Consider the following 17,105-nt stretch of genomic DNA (forward strand, 5'->3'; position numbering starts at 1 on the left):
CCGGGCCGAGCAGGTCAGGTCAGCGGGGCCGAGGCTGGGAGCGCGGTCGACCGGGGGAGGGGGGAGTGAAAGTGAGCGAGGGGCCGGCGACCCTCGTCACCCGCCCCCGCAATTACCCCCCAGTCACCTGGCCCCTCCATCACATGATCCCCTCATCACATGGTTCCCCCCACCCCTTGATCCCCTCCCCGCATCCCTTGGTCTCACCATCACTTGATACCCCTCATAACTCACCCCTGCTGCCCCCATCGCTTTATTCCCCCCATAACTTGCCCCCATTCCTTGCTGCCCTGTCACTTGATTCCCTTCCATCACTTGGCTGCCACATCACTGACCGTCCCCTACCACTGATGCCTATCCCTTCCTTCACTGATCCTTTCCATCCCGTGACCCCATCACCGACCTGCTGGCATCCCTGACCATTCCCAATCACTTACCCCCTCCCCATTACTGACCTCCCTCCATCACTGACCTCCACTCTTCACTGAACTCCCCCTGACCTCCGACCCTCGCTACCGACCTGCCACCAGTGTGGTGCTGGAAAAGCACAGCAGGTCAGATGGCATCCGAGGAGAGTCAATGTTTCGGGCCCTTCCTGACCTGCTGTGCTTTTCCAGCACCACACACTCGACTATAATCTCCAGCATCCGTCATCCTCACTTTCTCCTACCAATCACTGACCACCCAATCATTGTTCCCTGACACTTTTACAATCAGTCAATTCACTGTATTGCTGACGTCCTCATCTCCCTGACTCTCCCATCACAACACTCCTCTGTCAGAGCACATTGACTCCCTCCCCCCATCACTGTGACCCCTGACCTGATACCCTGATCCTTGCCCATCACTCTGATCCCTCCCCTCTTATTAGGTCCCTGGTCACTCAGACCACTCCCATTCCCCCCACTCCCATTCCCATTGACCTTCCTGCACAGTGGTCCTCCAGATCCATACTGATTTCCCTAATCCCCACATTGACCGTGCTAATCTCCAAACTGACTCCCTCGATCCCATTGTTCACCCCTCTGACTCAAACATGATCCCCCAATCTCACTGACACCCTCCAGACTCAAATATGCTATTCCCCTCATCCTGTTTTCCGTTCAACTAACACACACAGTCATAGAGAGGTACAGCACGGAAACAGATCCTTTGGTCAAACCTGTCCATGTCATCCAGATATCCTAAATTAATCTAGTCCCATTTGCCAACACTTGGCCCATATCCCTCTAAAGCCTTCCCATTCATGTACCCATCCAGATGACGTTTTAAATGTTGTAATTGTACCAGCCTCTGCCACTTTCTCTGGCAGCTCATCCCATACATGCACCATCCACTGCATGAAAAAGTTGCCCCTTAGGTCCCTTTTAAATCTTTCCTCCCTCACCCTAAGCCTATGCCCTCTAGTTCTGGACTCCTCCACCCCAGGGGGAAAAAAACCTTGTCTATTTACCGTTTTTAAGCCCCTCATGGTTTCCCCTCTCACTCCTCAGTTCCCCGAAACAAGTGGACTTTCTGTTTGAATTTTTCCTTCTTGGTTCTTTGTAAAATCAGGGTGAGCTTGGTTGCATTCTGTTCAGTCTATTATGTTGGAGAGAATTGGATTCTTTGAACCTACTCATCAGAACAAAAGGCCATTCAACCCTTTTAACCTGCTGTGTCATTGGCTGATCCACTTCAACACCATTTTCCTGTACCATCCCTATATCCTTTGAGTATTTTGAAATGTATACATCCCAACCTTCGACATACTAAATGATTGAGCCTCCACAGCCCTTTAAGATCGAGAATTCCAGCTGATTTTGGTGTGCCTTTCATATTGAACTGAGGCAATCAATCCTTGTCCTACGATTTTTCTCTTGCTAATTTTCCAGTGGGCTAAATCTTGAATTTTATTCTTGAATTTACCTCGCTTTCACTTGCTGTCTTATGTTTTCAGTTCTGTTCAGGCCAGCTATCCTTTGGGTAGATATTAGGTTCTCATTGCCCCCTCACTGTAAGTGGTCAAGCAAGTGTTGGTCTTTGAAATGACTTCCTTGTATCTGCTATTAACATTACTATCTTCCTCAAGTAGATGCGAAGCTCACGCTGAGTGCTAGGTAATGGGAGTACAAAATACTGAACCTGTTTCCTTGTATAAATTTGTTTCTGCACAGATTTACAAATTGGAGAGACACTAATGTGGAAAATGACGTCTAAGGGCACCAGCACATCCTACTCCAGGAGAAGTTATCGGCTGGCCTCTGACACAGAAAAACCAAAGGTCACAGGTATGTTCAATGTTGATCCTAATTACAATGTGATCCTAATTACAATGTGTGCGAATATCCTATATCTACTTCTTTTGATATTCTGCGAAAGAAATATACCTTGTTTGGGAAAAGTTTAAAAGCAACATGAAAGGTTGGCAATTCGAACAACTGGATGACAATTGTATCCTGTGAAAATGCTTGGATGGGAAAGATGTTTTGTCTCCGTTGGATGATTGGAGTTTGATTGACTTGATGGAATTCCCTACTAGTGTCAGCCCATTGATATCCCTTATTAACTCAAATCAATGTGTTTGAGTTTCAGCACTTCGAAACCTAATTGGTGGCAGCGCCTGACTCAGTATTAATGCTCTCATTCTGTGTGCAAACGTCATGCAAGTCTCGGTACTCAAGTGTAGTCTGAAGTTGTCTTTAATGGCTGTCTCATGGTAGGTGTGCAGTCTGTAGTGATGGTCGGACTTCACCGTTTGTGGTCCATCACCAGGTTGCAGTTGGGAATGTTTGCAATTAACCAGGCGGTCCGCCATCCAGAGGTGGGTTGGTAATCAGTTTGCAGTATTCCACTGAGACTGCTTGATTTTAGGCAAGTGTGTGGGTTTTCCTTGTGTAGCAGTGACAAAAAGAGTGCTTGATTCGTTGTCAGTTAGTGATGTTCTTCTTTTACAAAGGATATTTTCTGTATGGACATCAGGATTTCAATGTGCCAGCATAGCAAGTCACTCGAGCTCTCTGTGTCACACAAGTAATCTTCATGGTTTCTTGGAACTAGGCATTCTCTTGTTTGTGTGGCAGTTCCTGAACCTGTTCATCAGCAGTATTCTGTTGTTCGGTAAAGTGTTGTTCAGGTATGAAAGTTTTGTTCAAGGTGATTGAAATGGTCAGTAGTGTGTTGGTTGTGCTTTCTCAGATGGTACCTGCCAGTTCTTTTGAGATTCATCTTATCTTGACCTTTGTCCGGTGTTCTGGATGTATTAATGATAAGTTAATGTACAGTCACAAATATTGGGTCGTGGAAGATTGTTTAGCAACAGACCTGGACATTAGGTTCCTCTTTGGCCTTTGAGTTGTATGGGTAGAAGGCAGAAATGACTGTCTTGGAAGTAATTGTTTGAAGATTCCACTGATTGAAATAGGTTTCCAGAGAACATAGACCTTAATTGAGTGTTTTTATCAGTTTTCTGATTATTGATTATTTTGATTAGATTACAGTGCGGAAACAGGCCCTTCGGCCCAACAAGTCCACACCGACCCGCCGAAGCGCAACCCACCCATACCCCTACACTTACACTTACCCCTTACCTAACACTACGGGGAATTTAGCATGGCCAATTCACCTGACCTGCACATCTTTGGACGGTGGGAGGAAACCGGAGCACCCGGAGGAAACCCACGCAGACACGGGGAGAACGTGCAAACTCCACACAGTCAGTCGCCTGAGGCGGGAATTGAACCCGGGTCTCAGGCGCTGTGAGGCAGAAGTGCTAACCACTGTGCCACCGTGCCGCCCCAACCTGGAAAGCTTGGGCAGGTCATCAATACATGTGAACAGCTGTGACTTTGTGTGAGGAAGGTCACTGGTATATATGTTGAAGAGAAGTGATGCAAGGACTAATCTCTGCAAGAGCCCATTATTGGTTACACACAGGCAAATGACTTGATCACCAGTGTTTGCATGGTTGATTACTACCATGAAGTTGATCAGTTCTGAATAAGAATCACACTGGACTTGAAATGTTAACTGTGTTTTTCTCTTTGCACAGATGATGTCAAACCTACTGAGTTTCTGCAGCATTTTCTGTGACTTGTAGTTGATCAGTTGTAGGATTTTCACACAGTGGTTGATTTTAGAAAGTTTCAGCATCATATCTGTGTGTTATACTGTATCATATAGACAGGAAAAGTCAACAAATGTGCTTCTGGCCCTTTTGAAAGCCAAGTTCAATATGTGAGGTCAATGTTAGTCATTACTTGGAGGAACAGTGAAACATAAGATAAAACAGCATTATTACTGATTTTAGGCTACTAGTATCCTGGGTTGTGTTAGTGTCTCCATTTCTTTTGGCTTAACTGTGAAGTCAATCTCCTCGGCAGTTTCCCACCATCTTTTGTGGAGTCCTCCATCAAAGAACTTGAAGCGTATTGTTGCAATATCAGAACCTTTATCCCCTTGTATTTGTTCACTTTCCAGAGTTGAGCATGAGGTAAAAGATTTTATAAAGTGTCCTGGGAACAAATCCGATGGATGCCAACATTATTGTACTGAGGGAGAGTGACATTGTGGCAAATGCAATTTTGAATGAGACCATGTCTTTTAAATTAAACTGAGGCCACATCTGCCCTTACAGATGAATGTAAAAGATCTCACGGTACTATTTGATAAAGAGCAGGGATCTTTCGCTAGTGTTCTGGGCAGTAATTATCTTTTGATTATCATCTGTAAAAAAAAAAATTATTCCCTTCTATCCCTGATGTGTTTGTGGGATCTTTGTGAAAATGTTATTTGTATTTCCTACATTATAGCAGTGATTGTACTCAAAAGTACTTCATTGGCTGGAGAGCAGTTCGCAATGTTTGAAGTTGTGAAGGACCTTACATTTTTCATCAACATTTTGACTTGCGAGGATTCCACTGTTAGGGGTGATGGTTTTCTTCCTTCACTGTGAACAGCATCAGTGTCTGATTCTAGATCTGTGTGATTGTTCATAGGTGGAGCTGGGATTTGAGTCACACTGTGTAGTATTTGATTGAATCGTCATTTTCCATTCTCACTCCCACTCCACCATTAAGTGAGATTACAATTACACTTGAGGAAGCTTCCTGTTACCAGATATTGCTCAGTCTTAATTAGAGTTAGATTGTGTTGAGAATGCTGTCTTGTTCTATGTCGTGTGACTCTGTCCTGCATCTAATATGAACTGTATGTTGAATACATAGAGTAGTTGGATTGCTTTTAGTTGAGGGATGAGGTTCAACAGTGAGTAGTATCTGAGCAGTCGGTGTAACTGGGCATAAATTTTTTTCTTAAGCAAATGGACGTCAGCTATTTTTGTTAAATGCAATGAACTTGTATCTCCTGTTTTGTCTGTTGTGTGCCTAAGCATTCAGGCTGAAACTGCTATGCCTCGAACTTGGAGAAGCAGCAGACAGTGAGGATAATGCAAATTGAGTGCTATAGCTATGCTGGCATAATGGGCAGACAGTGGTAAATGAAATTTAATTGAAATGCAAGGTGATATATTTGGCAGAAAGGAGAAGCAATATAGATTTAAAGGCACATCTGGGGATTGAGGGATGTAGAGTGCAAATGGACAGATCTTTGAAGAAGGTGGGACATATTTAGGATGTGCCTAGTATTTGGGTTCTGGGATTCTGGACTTCATCATTAATAGCGATATTGAGTCCAAAAACAGAGCAATTATGCTGACAAACTCTGAACCTCTCGTACAACTATATCTAGAAATTAGGTAGTTTTGGTCGCCACACTTTGGGAAGGTGGTGAGTGTCCTTTAGAGGATAGAGGAAATTTCCCAAGATGGTTTCAGTGATGTGGAATTTAATCTGCAATGTTAGGTCGGAGAAGTTAGTGTTATTGTTCTTGGAGCAAAGGAGATTGTGGAGGCATTTTGTTCAAGGTGTTCAATATTATGACCAGTCTGGACAAGGTAGGCAATGAGAAAACTGTTCCCATTTGCTGATAATGCAAGGACAAGGCAGATTGAAGGTGTTTGGGCAAGAGATGAAGGATGATGTGAGGAAGTAGTTTTTCTGCAGCGATTGTTGCTTATGACGAAGGCAAGCACTTGAAGGTTGTAAACTTCCTGGAGTAAGGGCAATAGGGTACAGAGATGGGACTGACTGGATTGCTGTACAGAGAGCTAGAACAAACTTGATGGGCTGAAAGCCTCTTTGTATGCTGTAATGATTCTATGGCTAAGCAATTCACACGATACCTTAAGGAATTTCCATTCTATGTGATTACAGTGGCAAATGAGTATTTGTGAAGTGCAATCAAACGTCATGTTTATGATCCAAGTCCTGCTGAAGCATTGGCATTCATATTAGGGCATTCAATTACTTAGAAATGTTAATACTTGTCTCTAAGCATCTCAGGATTTTAAGAGGTAGCTGAGCACATTGCAGATGCCCTAAATTCAATGTCCTGTCAGTTCAGAGACTGTTCTTTGAGTTGAAAAATTGCTTGTGTTGTACTGCTATTTAAGAAAGATGAAAGGCAAAAACCTAAGGGAATTAGAGAGCATTTAGTCTAATATCTCTTGTTGAGAAATTTCTAAAGTCTATGATTAATCATAGTATGTTTAAACTTCTTGAAAATTTTTAGTTGATCAGAGAGAGCCCGAATTTACAAAAGATACTGCATGCTAGATGGACATGATAGCATTTTTGGATGAGGTGACTAAAGTAGTGGTCAGGGAAATGTATTTGGATATTATTTAATAAAGTCCTTCATAAGACACTGCTAGCTAAAGTTGAAGCATTTTGGAATTGAAGGCAAACGATTGACCTGGCTAGGAAAGTGGCTGAGCATAAAGAGACAGAGAGTAGGCACAAGGCAAATACTGCCCAGAACTACTCACCGTAATCCAGGTATCGTCCAACAAGAATTGTCTATCTGTTCCATGACTTCTAACCCCTTATATTCTAATCCTTTAGATATAAAGTCACCATTCCATTAATCATTTATTCAGTTTGCCCATTCATGTAAGCTGTTACTTTTCACTTCATCTTGTTGTTTGGTTCTTTATACATACACACTACCTCCCTTGGAGTTGTGTGATTCCCTTTCAATCTCATCACGGGTAAGTAATGATGGCAGAGGATGGTCGTAAAGATGAGTTCAGAACTGATGCAAGACATCATTCTCTTTATGGTGGAGAAGGACGCAGATTTAATCCATGCTGGCCCTCTGTAGAGCAGCCTAGTTCATCTCAGGTCCCGAACTTTCCCTTGTAGCCTTGTAAGTTTAATTCTCTTCAGAGGCCATTCTGTTTCTTTTTGAAATCATTGATTGAAGTAACTTCCACCACCCTTGTCGATGATTTGTTCCAGGTCATTACCACATGCTTTGCTTTTAAAAAATAAAGTTCTTTTTACTTGACCATAGATCTCTTACCCAAAACCTTAAATCTGTTTCCCTCACTCCTTGTGCCATCTACCAATGGGAACAGCTGTGCTAACCTAAACTTTTTTCATAATCTTGTTGACGTCCTTGTGAGGCACTTCTTCACATAGTGAATTATACTTGAAATATTATTCAGGAAAAGAAGCAAGGAAAAACTTTAGGGGTCATTTAAGCAGCATTTGAAAACTATGGCAGTGGATCGTAAGTTGGGAAGGATGATTCTGCTTTCTTCCATCAACACTCATCTTTGCCAATATCCTGAGAGCTGTGTGGCGAAGAATCACCAAGCTTAAAGAGGGTTACGGAGGGAAGAATGCACCCTGTTCCTTTTGTGGTTTACTTGCTGTTTGTGCACCACTGCAAAACTGAGCAGTGGAAATATACTGTCATGAAGCATTTAAATGATGGCAGTAGTTGTCAAATCAGTTTGTGTTCTGACTAGGTCAGTTATCTAATACATTTGTGGAGTGAAGACATTTTCTTACAGCTGAACAGAAGCTCGTGCTATGGAGGGTTTTATAGCTCCATTTTCCTCTTTTAGGTTGAAGGCACTGCCCTGTGTGATACTGATCCACGTTAGACCATGTTACTGGTGTGTGCTGCCAGTACTTATGGACTATAAACATATAAACACCTTGATCAGATGTGTAACTCATTAAAATATACATCAAGGTAGATACAATAAAACTATTTACTTTAATAGCAGAATCAATAAATGAGGGCATAGTTAGCAAATTAGACAGGGCGCTTAGGAGAGAAATCAAGAAGCAGTTTTCACACAGTTGGTCATTGAAATCTGAAACTTTCTTCACTCCAGAGTTGTAGCCTTCATAAATAGGCCATTTGCCCCATCAAGTCTGCTGCATCATTCAGTGATAATTCTCAGCTTTGCTTTTCTGTCTTTTGCTCATAATCCTTAAATATTCTAGATATATCTCAACTTTGAATATACTTAATGACCCTGTATCTACAGCCTTTGTGGTAAATAAATCCATAAATTCACTAAGGTAGTAGGTAAAAAAAATCCTCATCTGTCTTAACCGAACAACCTTTTACTCAGATTATTTCCTGTGATCCTAAACTGTCCCACGAGGGGAAACCACCTTTCCTCATCTACCCTGTCAAGCACCCTAAGAATCTATGTGACAACATCTCATTCTTCTAAACTCCATTGAATACAGGTCCAACTGACTCAACCCCTCCTCATATGAAAACGCCTTCATATTAGAGATCAACCTCGTGAAGCTTTTGTGGACTGCCTTCAATGCCAGTATGTATTTCATTGGATAAGGGACCAAAACTGTTCACAGTATTCACATTGTGGTCCAACTAGTGCCTTGTATTTTTTTTCATCAAAACTTCCCAATATGTATATTTCAGTCCCTTTGAAACCAAGGCTATATTTGCCTTTCTTATTACCTACTGAACTCATACGCTAGCTTTTTATGATTTATACACATCCCACATTTCTGTATGCTGTATCTTTCTACAGTCTTTCTTTATTTAAAAAATGTTTAGCTCCTGTGTTCTTTCTGTCATAGTGTGCAACCTCATGTTTTCTTACATTATATTCCATCTGCCATTGACTACTGAATTGACTTAAGCTGGAGTGAGGACTGCAGATGCTGGAGATCAGAGTCAAGATTAGAGTGGTGCTGGAAAAGCACAGCAGGTCAGACAGCATCTGAGGAGCAGGAAAATTGATGTTTTGGGCAAAAGCCCTTCATCAGACCTCATTCGTGATGAAGGGCTTTTGCCCGAAACGTCGTTTTTTTTTTTTCCCTGCTGCTCTGGTGCTGCCTGACCTACTGTGCTTTTCCAGCACCACTCTAATCTAACGCTGACTTAACCTGTCTATATTCCTATGCAGATTATTTGTGACATCCTCGCCACTTGCCTTCCCACCAATTAAACTTGCCAATAGCACATTCATGTCTGTCATCCAAGTCATTAATATAATTGTGAGCCCAACCCCTACCTCTGTGGTTATAGGTTGCCAGTCTGAAAATGTCACCTTATCCCAACTTTGTCTTGTATTAGTTAGCTAATCATATATGCTAATATATTACCCAACATGGATGATGACAGCTGGATCCCTTCCCTCTTGCTCAAAGTTTCTTTCCAACCCTGAAGAGAGGTCCTTTAAAAATGAAAGCAGACAGGCAACACAGCCTTTTGGACTCGCGCTCACATCTGAAGGCAATAGCATCTATACCATTAATTATGCTGCCCCTAAAAACTGGGATTTTACTGTTGCCATCTCACACTTGAATTGCTTTCTGTACCACGATGGTGTGGTCAGCTGGCTTATTTTCAATGCAGTTCACACTCTTGGCCACAGAACTTGCAAGAACCTTGTAACTTTTGTCACTAATGCAGACAGAGGCTCCTCAAACACCACCCCATGAGTCAAGGTTCCCTTAAATTTTATTTGCTGCTGAGTGAACCTCCGAGGTGGGTGTGTGGAAATCATTTATTGGCATGCTAATTGACAGCGGCTGTGCAGCCTCGAGGCAATATTGCCCAGGGTCTCCGTATGTATACCTCCTGCAGTCACACCTTCTTGTCTCCTGTCACACAGTATATTTAAGTTATCTAATCTAAGGGGTGTAACTGACTCCTGGACCAAAGTGTTCAGGTAACTTTCTCCCATTCTGATGTGCATTGTCTGGAGTTTAGTTAGGCTCCAGCTATTTCATTCTGATTCAATATCCTTGAACTGCATGTTCACATATATTTGCTGTGGATTACGTAGAGTCAGGCAGCCTTCATATGCTGAAAGGATTTTTGTTAGGTATCTTGGGTTATGGATCAAATTGGGTAAGCGGAGTTGAGATATGGATCAGCAGACAGGTTGGGCTTACTTCAGTTCCTCGATTCCCAACAACAGAATGTGGGGTATGGAGATTGTGAACCATCCTCCCTTTCCCAATGTTTAACTGCATTGTATAGTATAGTATCCACAAGGTTTAGTAATCAGTATTTGTCACAACCTAAGAGACTGTGTCTGATATCACTTTTTTTTGGTTGATGCAGGTTTTGTGAATGACAAACTCCTCAGCAACTACCTCCACCGTGCTTTTCCCAGCTCTGAGAGCACACAGTTGTCTGCTTCATCCAGGTAACCATGTTTATTAATGTGCATCTATCTCCTGTTACAGAACATAGATTTCATGTGCTCGGGACTTGAGTGTTTCAGCGTGGTGTTGGAGTATAGGTCAAGAATTCCAAATCCTTGCATGCCAGCATGGCAAGTACGCTCGATCTGCGATTACCCTGTTGGAGCTACAAAGTGTTTGGCCGTTCAAAAATAGCATATCTGTGATTTTCGGCAGTGGTGCATGAAGAAGACAATAGGATGGGGGGTATAAGTAATGGGAGCTGACAGGACCCAGTCAGTTGGTCAGAAAAAGTCGGAGCTGTTTTTGGCCTGCTGGTCAGTCATTTTAAGTCATTGGGTTATTCAGGAATAGATAAAGAAGCACCATGCAGCTAAAGTGTTGCCATTAGCTGTCTCACTGCAGTTGGGGCTCAGATAAGAACTGCAGCTGGGTTACTGGGCCTTGGGGAAGTCCTGAGAAATGATCAATTAACTGGAATTGAAAGGAAGCTGTCTGGTAGAGAGCTAGCAGTTGGGCAAGGAGAGGCTTATGAACAGCAGCAGCTTTATGAAGCTATAAGTTCGGTTAAAAAGCTGCAGTTATGCTGGTAATTTGACACTTGTGAGCAGTCTCAAGAATCCTGGGAACCCTGTCTTGGAAGAAGCGATTCAACTACCAGCATATGAGCAATCGTTAAGGCATTCCAAGTCAGAGCAGGTTTGAGGAGGTTCAGAGGGCTAGATCTTTGAAGGCGAAGATTTGAAAGAGGCAAAGTTCCAATGACCCATAGTCAGTAATCCAGAGTTTGTGAAACTATGTGGGGTTACCAACACTGGTTGTTCATATTCTCAAAGACATCAGCAGAAGTGACATCGATGGAAGCTGGCTGCATAGCACAACTGGGTGAAACCAGATAAAAGAGAACACAAACATTTGTAGAAAGGTCAAAAGTGAGATAAAGTAGTGAAGGAACATAAACAGCACAGACCACGTAAACCAAATGATTCATTGTGAGACTGACTTAGAGGGAATGGCACTGTCTCTGCTAATAAGCCTGAACAAATCCTTTCCCTGCCAGTCGCTCTTGCACGATCAAAATCCACAGTGCGCCACATTTCAATCCAAGTCTAATTAGTAAAATTAAGACCATTAATCAATCTCAATGCCTGCAACTGACTAGTCTCAGCTGAGGCTAACTTTGATTTATAATTGGCGCCCGAGTGAGCATCGTCTCAACAGGTTGGAGCACCGATCACACAGAATGTAGGTTGTTCGGATATTTATGTCACTGCACTGACTTTGAAGTGGTCTTTTTTGATTTGAAGGATCAGGTTTTTGATGCAGGGAAGATCAGGTGGTACCCAAGCATGAGCTATGATTGGTTTGCTGTGATCCTGGTCATATGGAGGGTACAGCTGGCTATGTTTTAATGGGTGGCTGGTTCTGCCTGCCATTGTTGGGAACTGATTTACTTCTGCTTTGATTGGCCACCTGGAAATTGACGCTACTTCTGGAATCATCCCAACTATTTTGAGAGGATTGGCAACCTTGCTGCTGACAAATCCATGGGATTTGTCTTAACTCTGGGCAGCACGGTGATACAGTGGTTAGCACTGCTGCCTCACAGCGCCAGAAACCCGGGTTCAATTCCAACCTCAGGCAACTGTCTGTGTGGAGTTTGTACATTCTCCCCATGTCTGTGTGGGTTTCCTCCGGGTGCTGCGGTTTTCTCCCACAGTTCAAAAATGTGCAGGTCAGGTGAATTCGCCACTAATTGCCCTTAGTGTTAGGTGAAGGGGTAAATGTAGGGGAATGGGTCTGGTGGCTTGCTGTTCGGAGGGTCGGTGTGGACTTGTTGGGCCGAAGGACCTGTTTCCACGCTGTAAGTAATCTAATCTAAATCTATATCTAAAGCTATCTGATGTGTTCTTTGAGGCGAGATGTTGAACCATATTTACCTCCTATTAATGCTGGATGTTAAAGTATAAATTGTGTTCATATTGTGTATTATATTGCTTTTCCAGTTTTGTGCAGTAATGTTTAATGTGACATTGTTGACTTCCTCACTGAACTGGTAAGTTTGTTCACAGTTGTTTCGTTACCATTCTAGGTAACATCATCAGTGTGCCTCCAGTGAAAAGTGTTGGTGTTCTGTCCCGCTTACTATTTATGTGTCTGGGTCTGCTGGGGTTGGGGTGGTGTCATTTCTGGTTTTGTTGCTGGTTCTATTTTTGGTAGTTGGTATTTAGGGAAGAATGTGAGGACTGCAGATGCTGGAGATCAGAGCTGAAAATGTGTTGCTGGAAAAGCGCAGCAGGTCAGGCAGCATCCAAGGAACAGGAGAATCAACGTTTCGGGCATAAGCTCTTCTTCAGGAATCAGGGTCCGACTCCACGTTTGTTCAGAGTCCTGGTTTGAGTGTCAGGCTTCCAGGAATTTCCGTGCATGTCTCTGTTTGTCTTGTTCTAGGATGGATACATTGTCCAAGTCGAATTAGTATCCTTCATTGTTTGTGTGTAATGATACAAGTGATAATTAGTCATGTCTCTTGGTGGCTAGTTGGTGTTCTTATACTCTGATGGCTAATTTCCTTCCTGTTTGCCCCATATAGTGCTTTGGGCAATCTTTACATGGTATTTTATATATAACGTTTTGGTTCTGTTGGTTGTGGGTAGGAGATCCTTTACACTTGTTAGTAGCTGTTGTAGTGTGTTTTTTGGTTTATGGGCTACCATGATACCTAGTGGTTGGAGTAGTCTGGTGGTCATTTCTGGTACGTCCTTAATATATGGCAGTGTGGCCAGTGTGTCCGGACATGTTATGTCTTTCTGTTGTGTGGTTGGACTATGCTTTTTGGGTAATGTTTTTGTTTTTTGAGATGACTTTAACAAACCTGTAGAGTTAGACCCCATATACCAACCACTAAGAAACAAAACTGGAAATGATGCCACCCACCTCAGCAAACCGGGACACACAAATAGTAAGCAAGACAACACTAACACTTGATCGGAGGCGCACTGATGATGTTACCTAGAATGGTGACAAAACGTCTGCAACCAAATTGCCAGCTCAGTGAGAAAGTCAACAATCATATCCACAACCTGAGCTACAAATCTTCTTGAACACTTTGGAAGTTTAACATGTTTGTTCAAAATTTTATTCTTTTAATAAATCCATGGGAATTCAAACTTTGCCTACTTTATACAAAATAGATTACTGATTCTTGTCTGGATTGTAACATATGATTGTTAGGGATCATAACAGAAGTTACTGACGGTTGAAGGGAGTGTAAATGTCCTCTGAGCTGGCTATTATGCTCCACCATATTCTATTTTTACTGTTGGGATCAGGAGGGCTGATCAGAGTGTAAATTCTGGAGTGCTGTTGGTCTTTAAAATGAAGACTTAGTGCATTCATGCTAGTAATCATAGGTATTTAGGCATAAAATTGAGCACTGATAAGAATGTTTTTTTAGTACACCAGATTTCTGGCACATTTTTTCTGTCAAACTAATAAAACAGTGAAACAATTAACTAAGATAAGCTGGACTGGTAATGACAATGCAAAAATACAGCCAAGTCTTAGATGTTCAAAGCCATATGATATGGTGTATTAACTGGCCACCTTGTCTCTGTACTGGAGATGGGGACAATTGGTCAGGGTTCTTGTGCATGTTTACATAGAACATTACAGTGTAGTACAGGCCCTTCGCCCCATGATGTTGCGTCGACCTGTGGAACCAATCTGAAGCCTATCTATCCTATACTATTCCATTTTCATCCATATGTTTATTCAGTGACCACTTAAATGCCCTTTAAAGTTGACAAGTCTACTACTGTTGCAGGCAGGGCATTCCATACTCCTACTCTGAGTAACGAAACTATCTCTGACATCTGTCCTAAATCTATCATCCCACAATTTAAAGCTTTGTTCCCTCGTGCTAGCCATCACCATCCGAGGAAAAAGACTCTCACTGTCCACCCTATCTAACCCTCTGATTATCTTGTATGTCTCGATTAAGTCACCTCTCAACCTCCTTCTCTTTAACAAAATAGCCTCAAGGCCTTTCTTCATAAGACCTTCCCTCTATACCAGGCAACATCCTAGTACCTTTTCCAAAGCTTCCACATTCTTCCTATAATGCAGTGACCAGAACTGTACGCAATATTCCCAAGTGCAGCCGCACCAGAGTTTTGTACAGCTGCAGCATGACCTCGTGGCTCCAAAACTCAATCCCTCTACCAATAAAAGCTGACAAACCGTGTGTCTTCCTAACATCCCTATTGACTTGGGTGGCAACTTTGAGGGAATCTATGTACATGGACACCGAGATCTGTCTGCTCATCTACATTACCAAGAATCTTACCATTTGCCTAGTACTCTGCATTTCTGTTGCAACTTCCAAACTGACCTTGCAAGAGAGTGTACTTATGGATAGCAGGTAAAAACACAAATAGCTTTGTTAACTTGCACATGAAGTATCGTCACTTGAACAACATGCAGGCAAGTGCTTGACACCTGCGAACTGTAACCAGCAAAAGGATGTGATTTTAATGAGTTCAGCCAGCTGCACCTCATAGAATATGAGTTCCCTGATTGGCATTGTTCATTTGGTCCAGTCAGGGAGCCCTAGCTGACAGATAAACAGTGGTGTGTCAGAGATTTTGACGTTCTGGGTGCTAACTCAGACGGGTGCCAGAGTCAAAAACTTTGCGTGTGTAAATAAAGGGTGTGTTGATGATGGGATACTGACCTCTGTGGAAGTGTTTCAGTGGTGAATGGCGTAAAGCACGTCCCTGAAGAAACTTACTCACAACAGTTGCTTTTGAGTTGGGGTTAGCATTTCTGGCATCATGCTATTATTTGGGAAGTTTGACTCGTTCCCTGCCGCTGAAGTTTGGGCCCTGATTGCAGATAAAATGCGTTGTTTTTCATTTGCCCAGAAAAAAAAGAGTAATTCCCTTGACAGCTGTGGATCTGCAGCCTTTTCTGTTATTTGGAGCCTAGCTTTCTCTGAGGCACAGGATACTCAAACTTCTCGAGTTGACAAATTTAGTTAAGGAATATTGCTACCTCAAGCTTCCTTTAATTCTGAGATGCTATCATTTTTATTTGACAATTCGGGAGCCAAGGTAATCTGTATCGGGAGTTTTGACTAGGTTAAGATGACTGGCAGAGGCATGTGACTTTGGTTTATCCCTTAAAGAGTTGCTTTGAGACCAGCTGATGTGTGGGATTAGTGATGTAACCATGCCAAAACACCCCAGCAAGCTCTCCAAGAAGAAGAATCACCCTATGTCCTTGGAGTCAGAGAGGGAGGACTTCATGAATACAAGTTCCCTGGTTGGAGCTGTTAACCTGGACCAATCAGGGAGCCCTGGTTGACAGATAAAAATGGTGAGTGTCCGATTCTGACACTCCAGGTGCTGACTCTGACAAGGCTGTGCCAGATTCACAGACTTTCCATGTATAAAGGGTGGCTTGGTGATGGCATAGTGGTCTCTATGGAGTTAGTTCAGAGGAGAATGCAAACACAGGCTCTCTCCAGGGAATAAAAATTAATTACGGCCTAAGTAGAGGGAGACCGATTACAGGTCAGCATGGCGAAGAACCCTGATTTCAAGTAGCTTGGAGCATTTGGTTTGAGCTTGTCATCAGTGTGGCATGAAACAAATGTGAAGCCAACATGCCCTGAATCTACTCCAATGTTATTGTGCAAGCAACCTGTTCCTGTATGTATGATATGAAAAGCATCGGGTGACAATGTACAAGATTTGATTACTCATTGTAGTTGAGCATTTTGTGATTTCCTGAGCTTAATTGTACGTCCATGTGTGTTTGGAAGCTTGGAGAGTGCTGGATGAAAGGCAAGGTATAATAGCACGTCCCCCACAATCGCCTTTCTCTCTCTCTATATATCTCTATGTAGCTCCCTCTGAACGTTGCATGATATAACAGGCACTAATAATAGCCTGACAGTGCAACTGGATGACACAGCTCAGTTTACAGTTCTGGTAGTGCAGACGTGTTCCAGAAAGATCATGTTTTCATTCCTTCGCTTATTTTAACTGTGCAGTCAAATTGAAGTTGACCTTTAACAGAGGCTGAAATGTGATTCTAGATGGTAAGTAAAAATCAAGAGATAAGCTAAACAAATAAATGTGTTCAATAGATGACTTTTTGGTATTGTTTGCAGTTACAGAGTTGACTAAGAAATCTTCTGTAATGTCTACATGCAAAAATAACACCAGTACCATTCAGTTGCTTTTTTTTTCTGTTTTCCAGTGAGTTATTTTCTCTTTTTGTTTTATCTTATTTTCTTTGGGTCTTGTCTCTGTTTTTATCTCTGACAGTGCTTGCTGACATATGGCTTTTCATCAGGCAAACCTTTGCTTTATAAAGCTTTCACCTTCTTTTCAAATCCCTCCATAGCCTTGCCTCATTTTCACCTTTCTTTACTTTTACAACCCTCCGAGATCTCTGCACTTCTTCCAACATGGTCTCTAGCACCTCCCAAATTTTAATTTGCAGCATTAATTGTCTGGGCCTAGAAACTTTAGAATTCCAGCACATCTCTTCCCCACATCTAACTTG

General features: G+C 42.4%; 1 protein-coding gene across 3 annotated transcripts in view; it reads left to right on the plus strand.

The window, feature by feature from the left end:
- Positions 1 to 6: 6 nt before the first annotated feature.
- Positions 7 to 17,105, plus strand: part of LOC122559128 (E3 ubiquitin-protein ligase RNF123) — a 389,631-nt gene continuing 372,532 nt past the window's right edge. For 2 of the 3 annotated variants that reach the window (XM_043708459.1, XM_043708461.1), the window contains exons 1-3: positions 7 to 13; positions 2,157 to 2,270; positions 10,447 to 10,531. In XM_043708459.1, coding sequence (XP_043564394.1) covers positions 2,180 to 2,270; positions 10,447 to 10,531 — 176 coding nt within the window. In that variant the 5' untranslated portion in view covers positions 7 to 13; positions 2,157 to 2,179. Of the gene's footprint in view, positions 19 to 2,156; positions 2,271 to 10,446; positions 10,532 to 17,105 lie in introns of all 3 variants that reach the window. The other variant, XM_043708460.1, reaches the window with a different exon arrangement.

Source organism: Chiloscyllium plagiosum, chromosome 18, assembly GCF_004010195.1.
Source record: "Chiloscyllium plagiosum isolate BGI_BamShark_2017 chromosome 18, ASM401019v2, whole genome shotgun sequence".
Lineage (NCBI taxonomy): Eukaryota > Metazoa > Chordata > Chondrichthyes > Orectolobiformes > Hemiscylliidae > Chiloscyllium > Chiloscyllium plagiosum.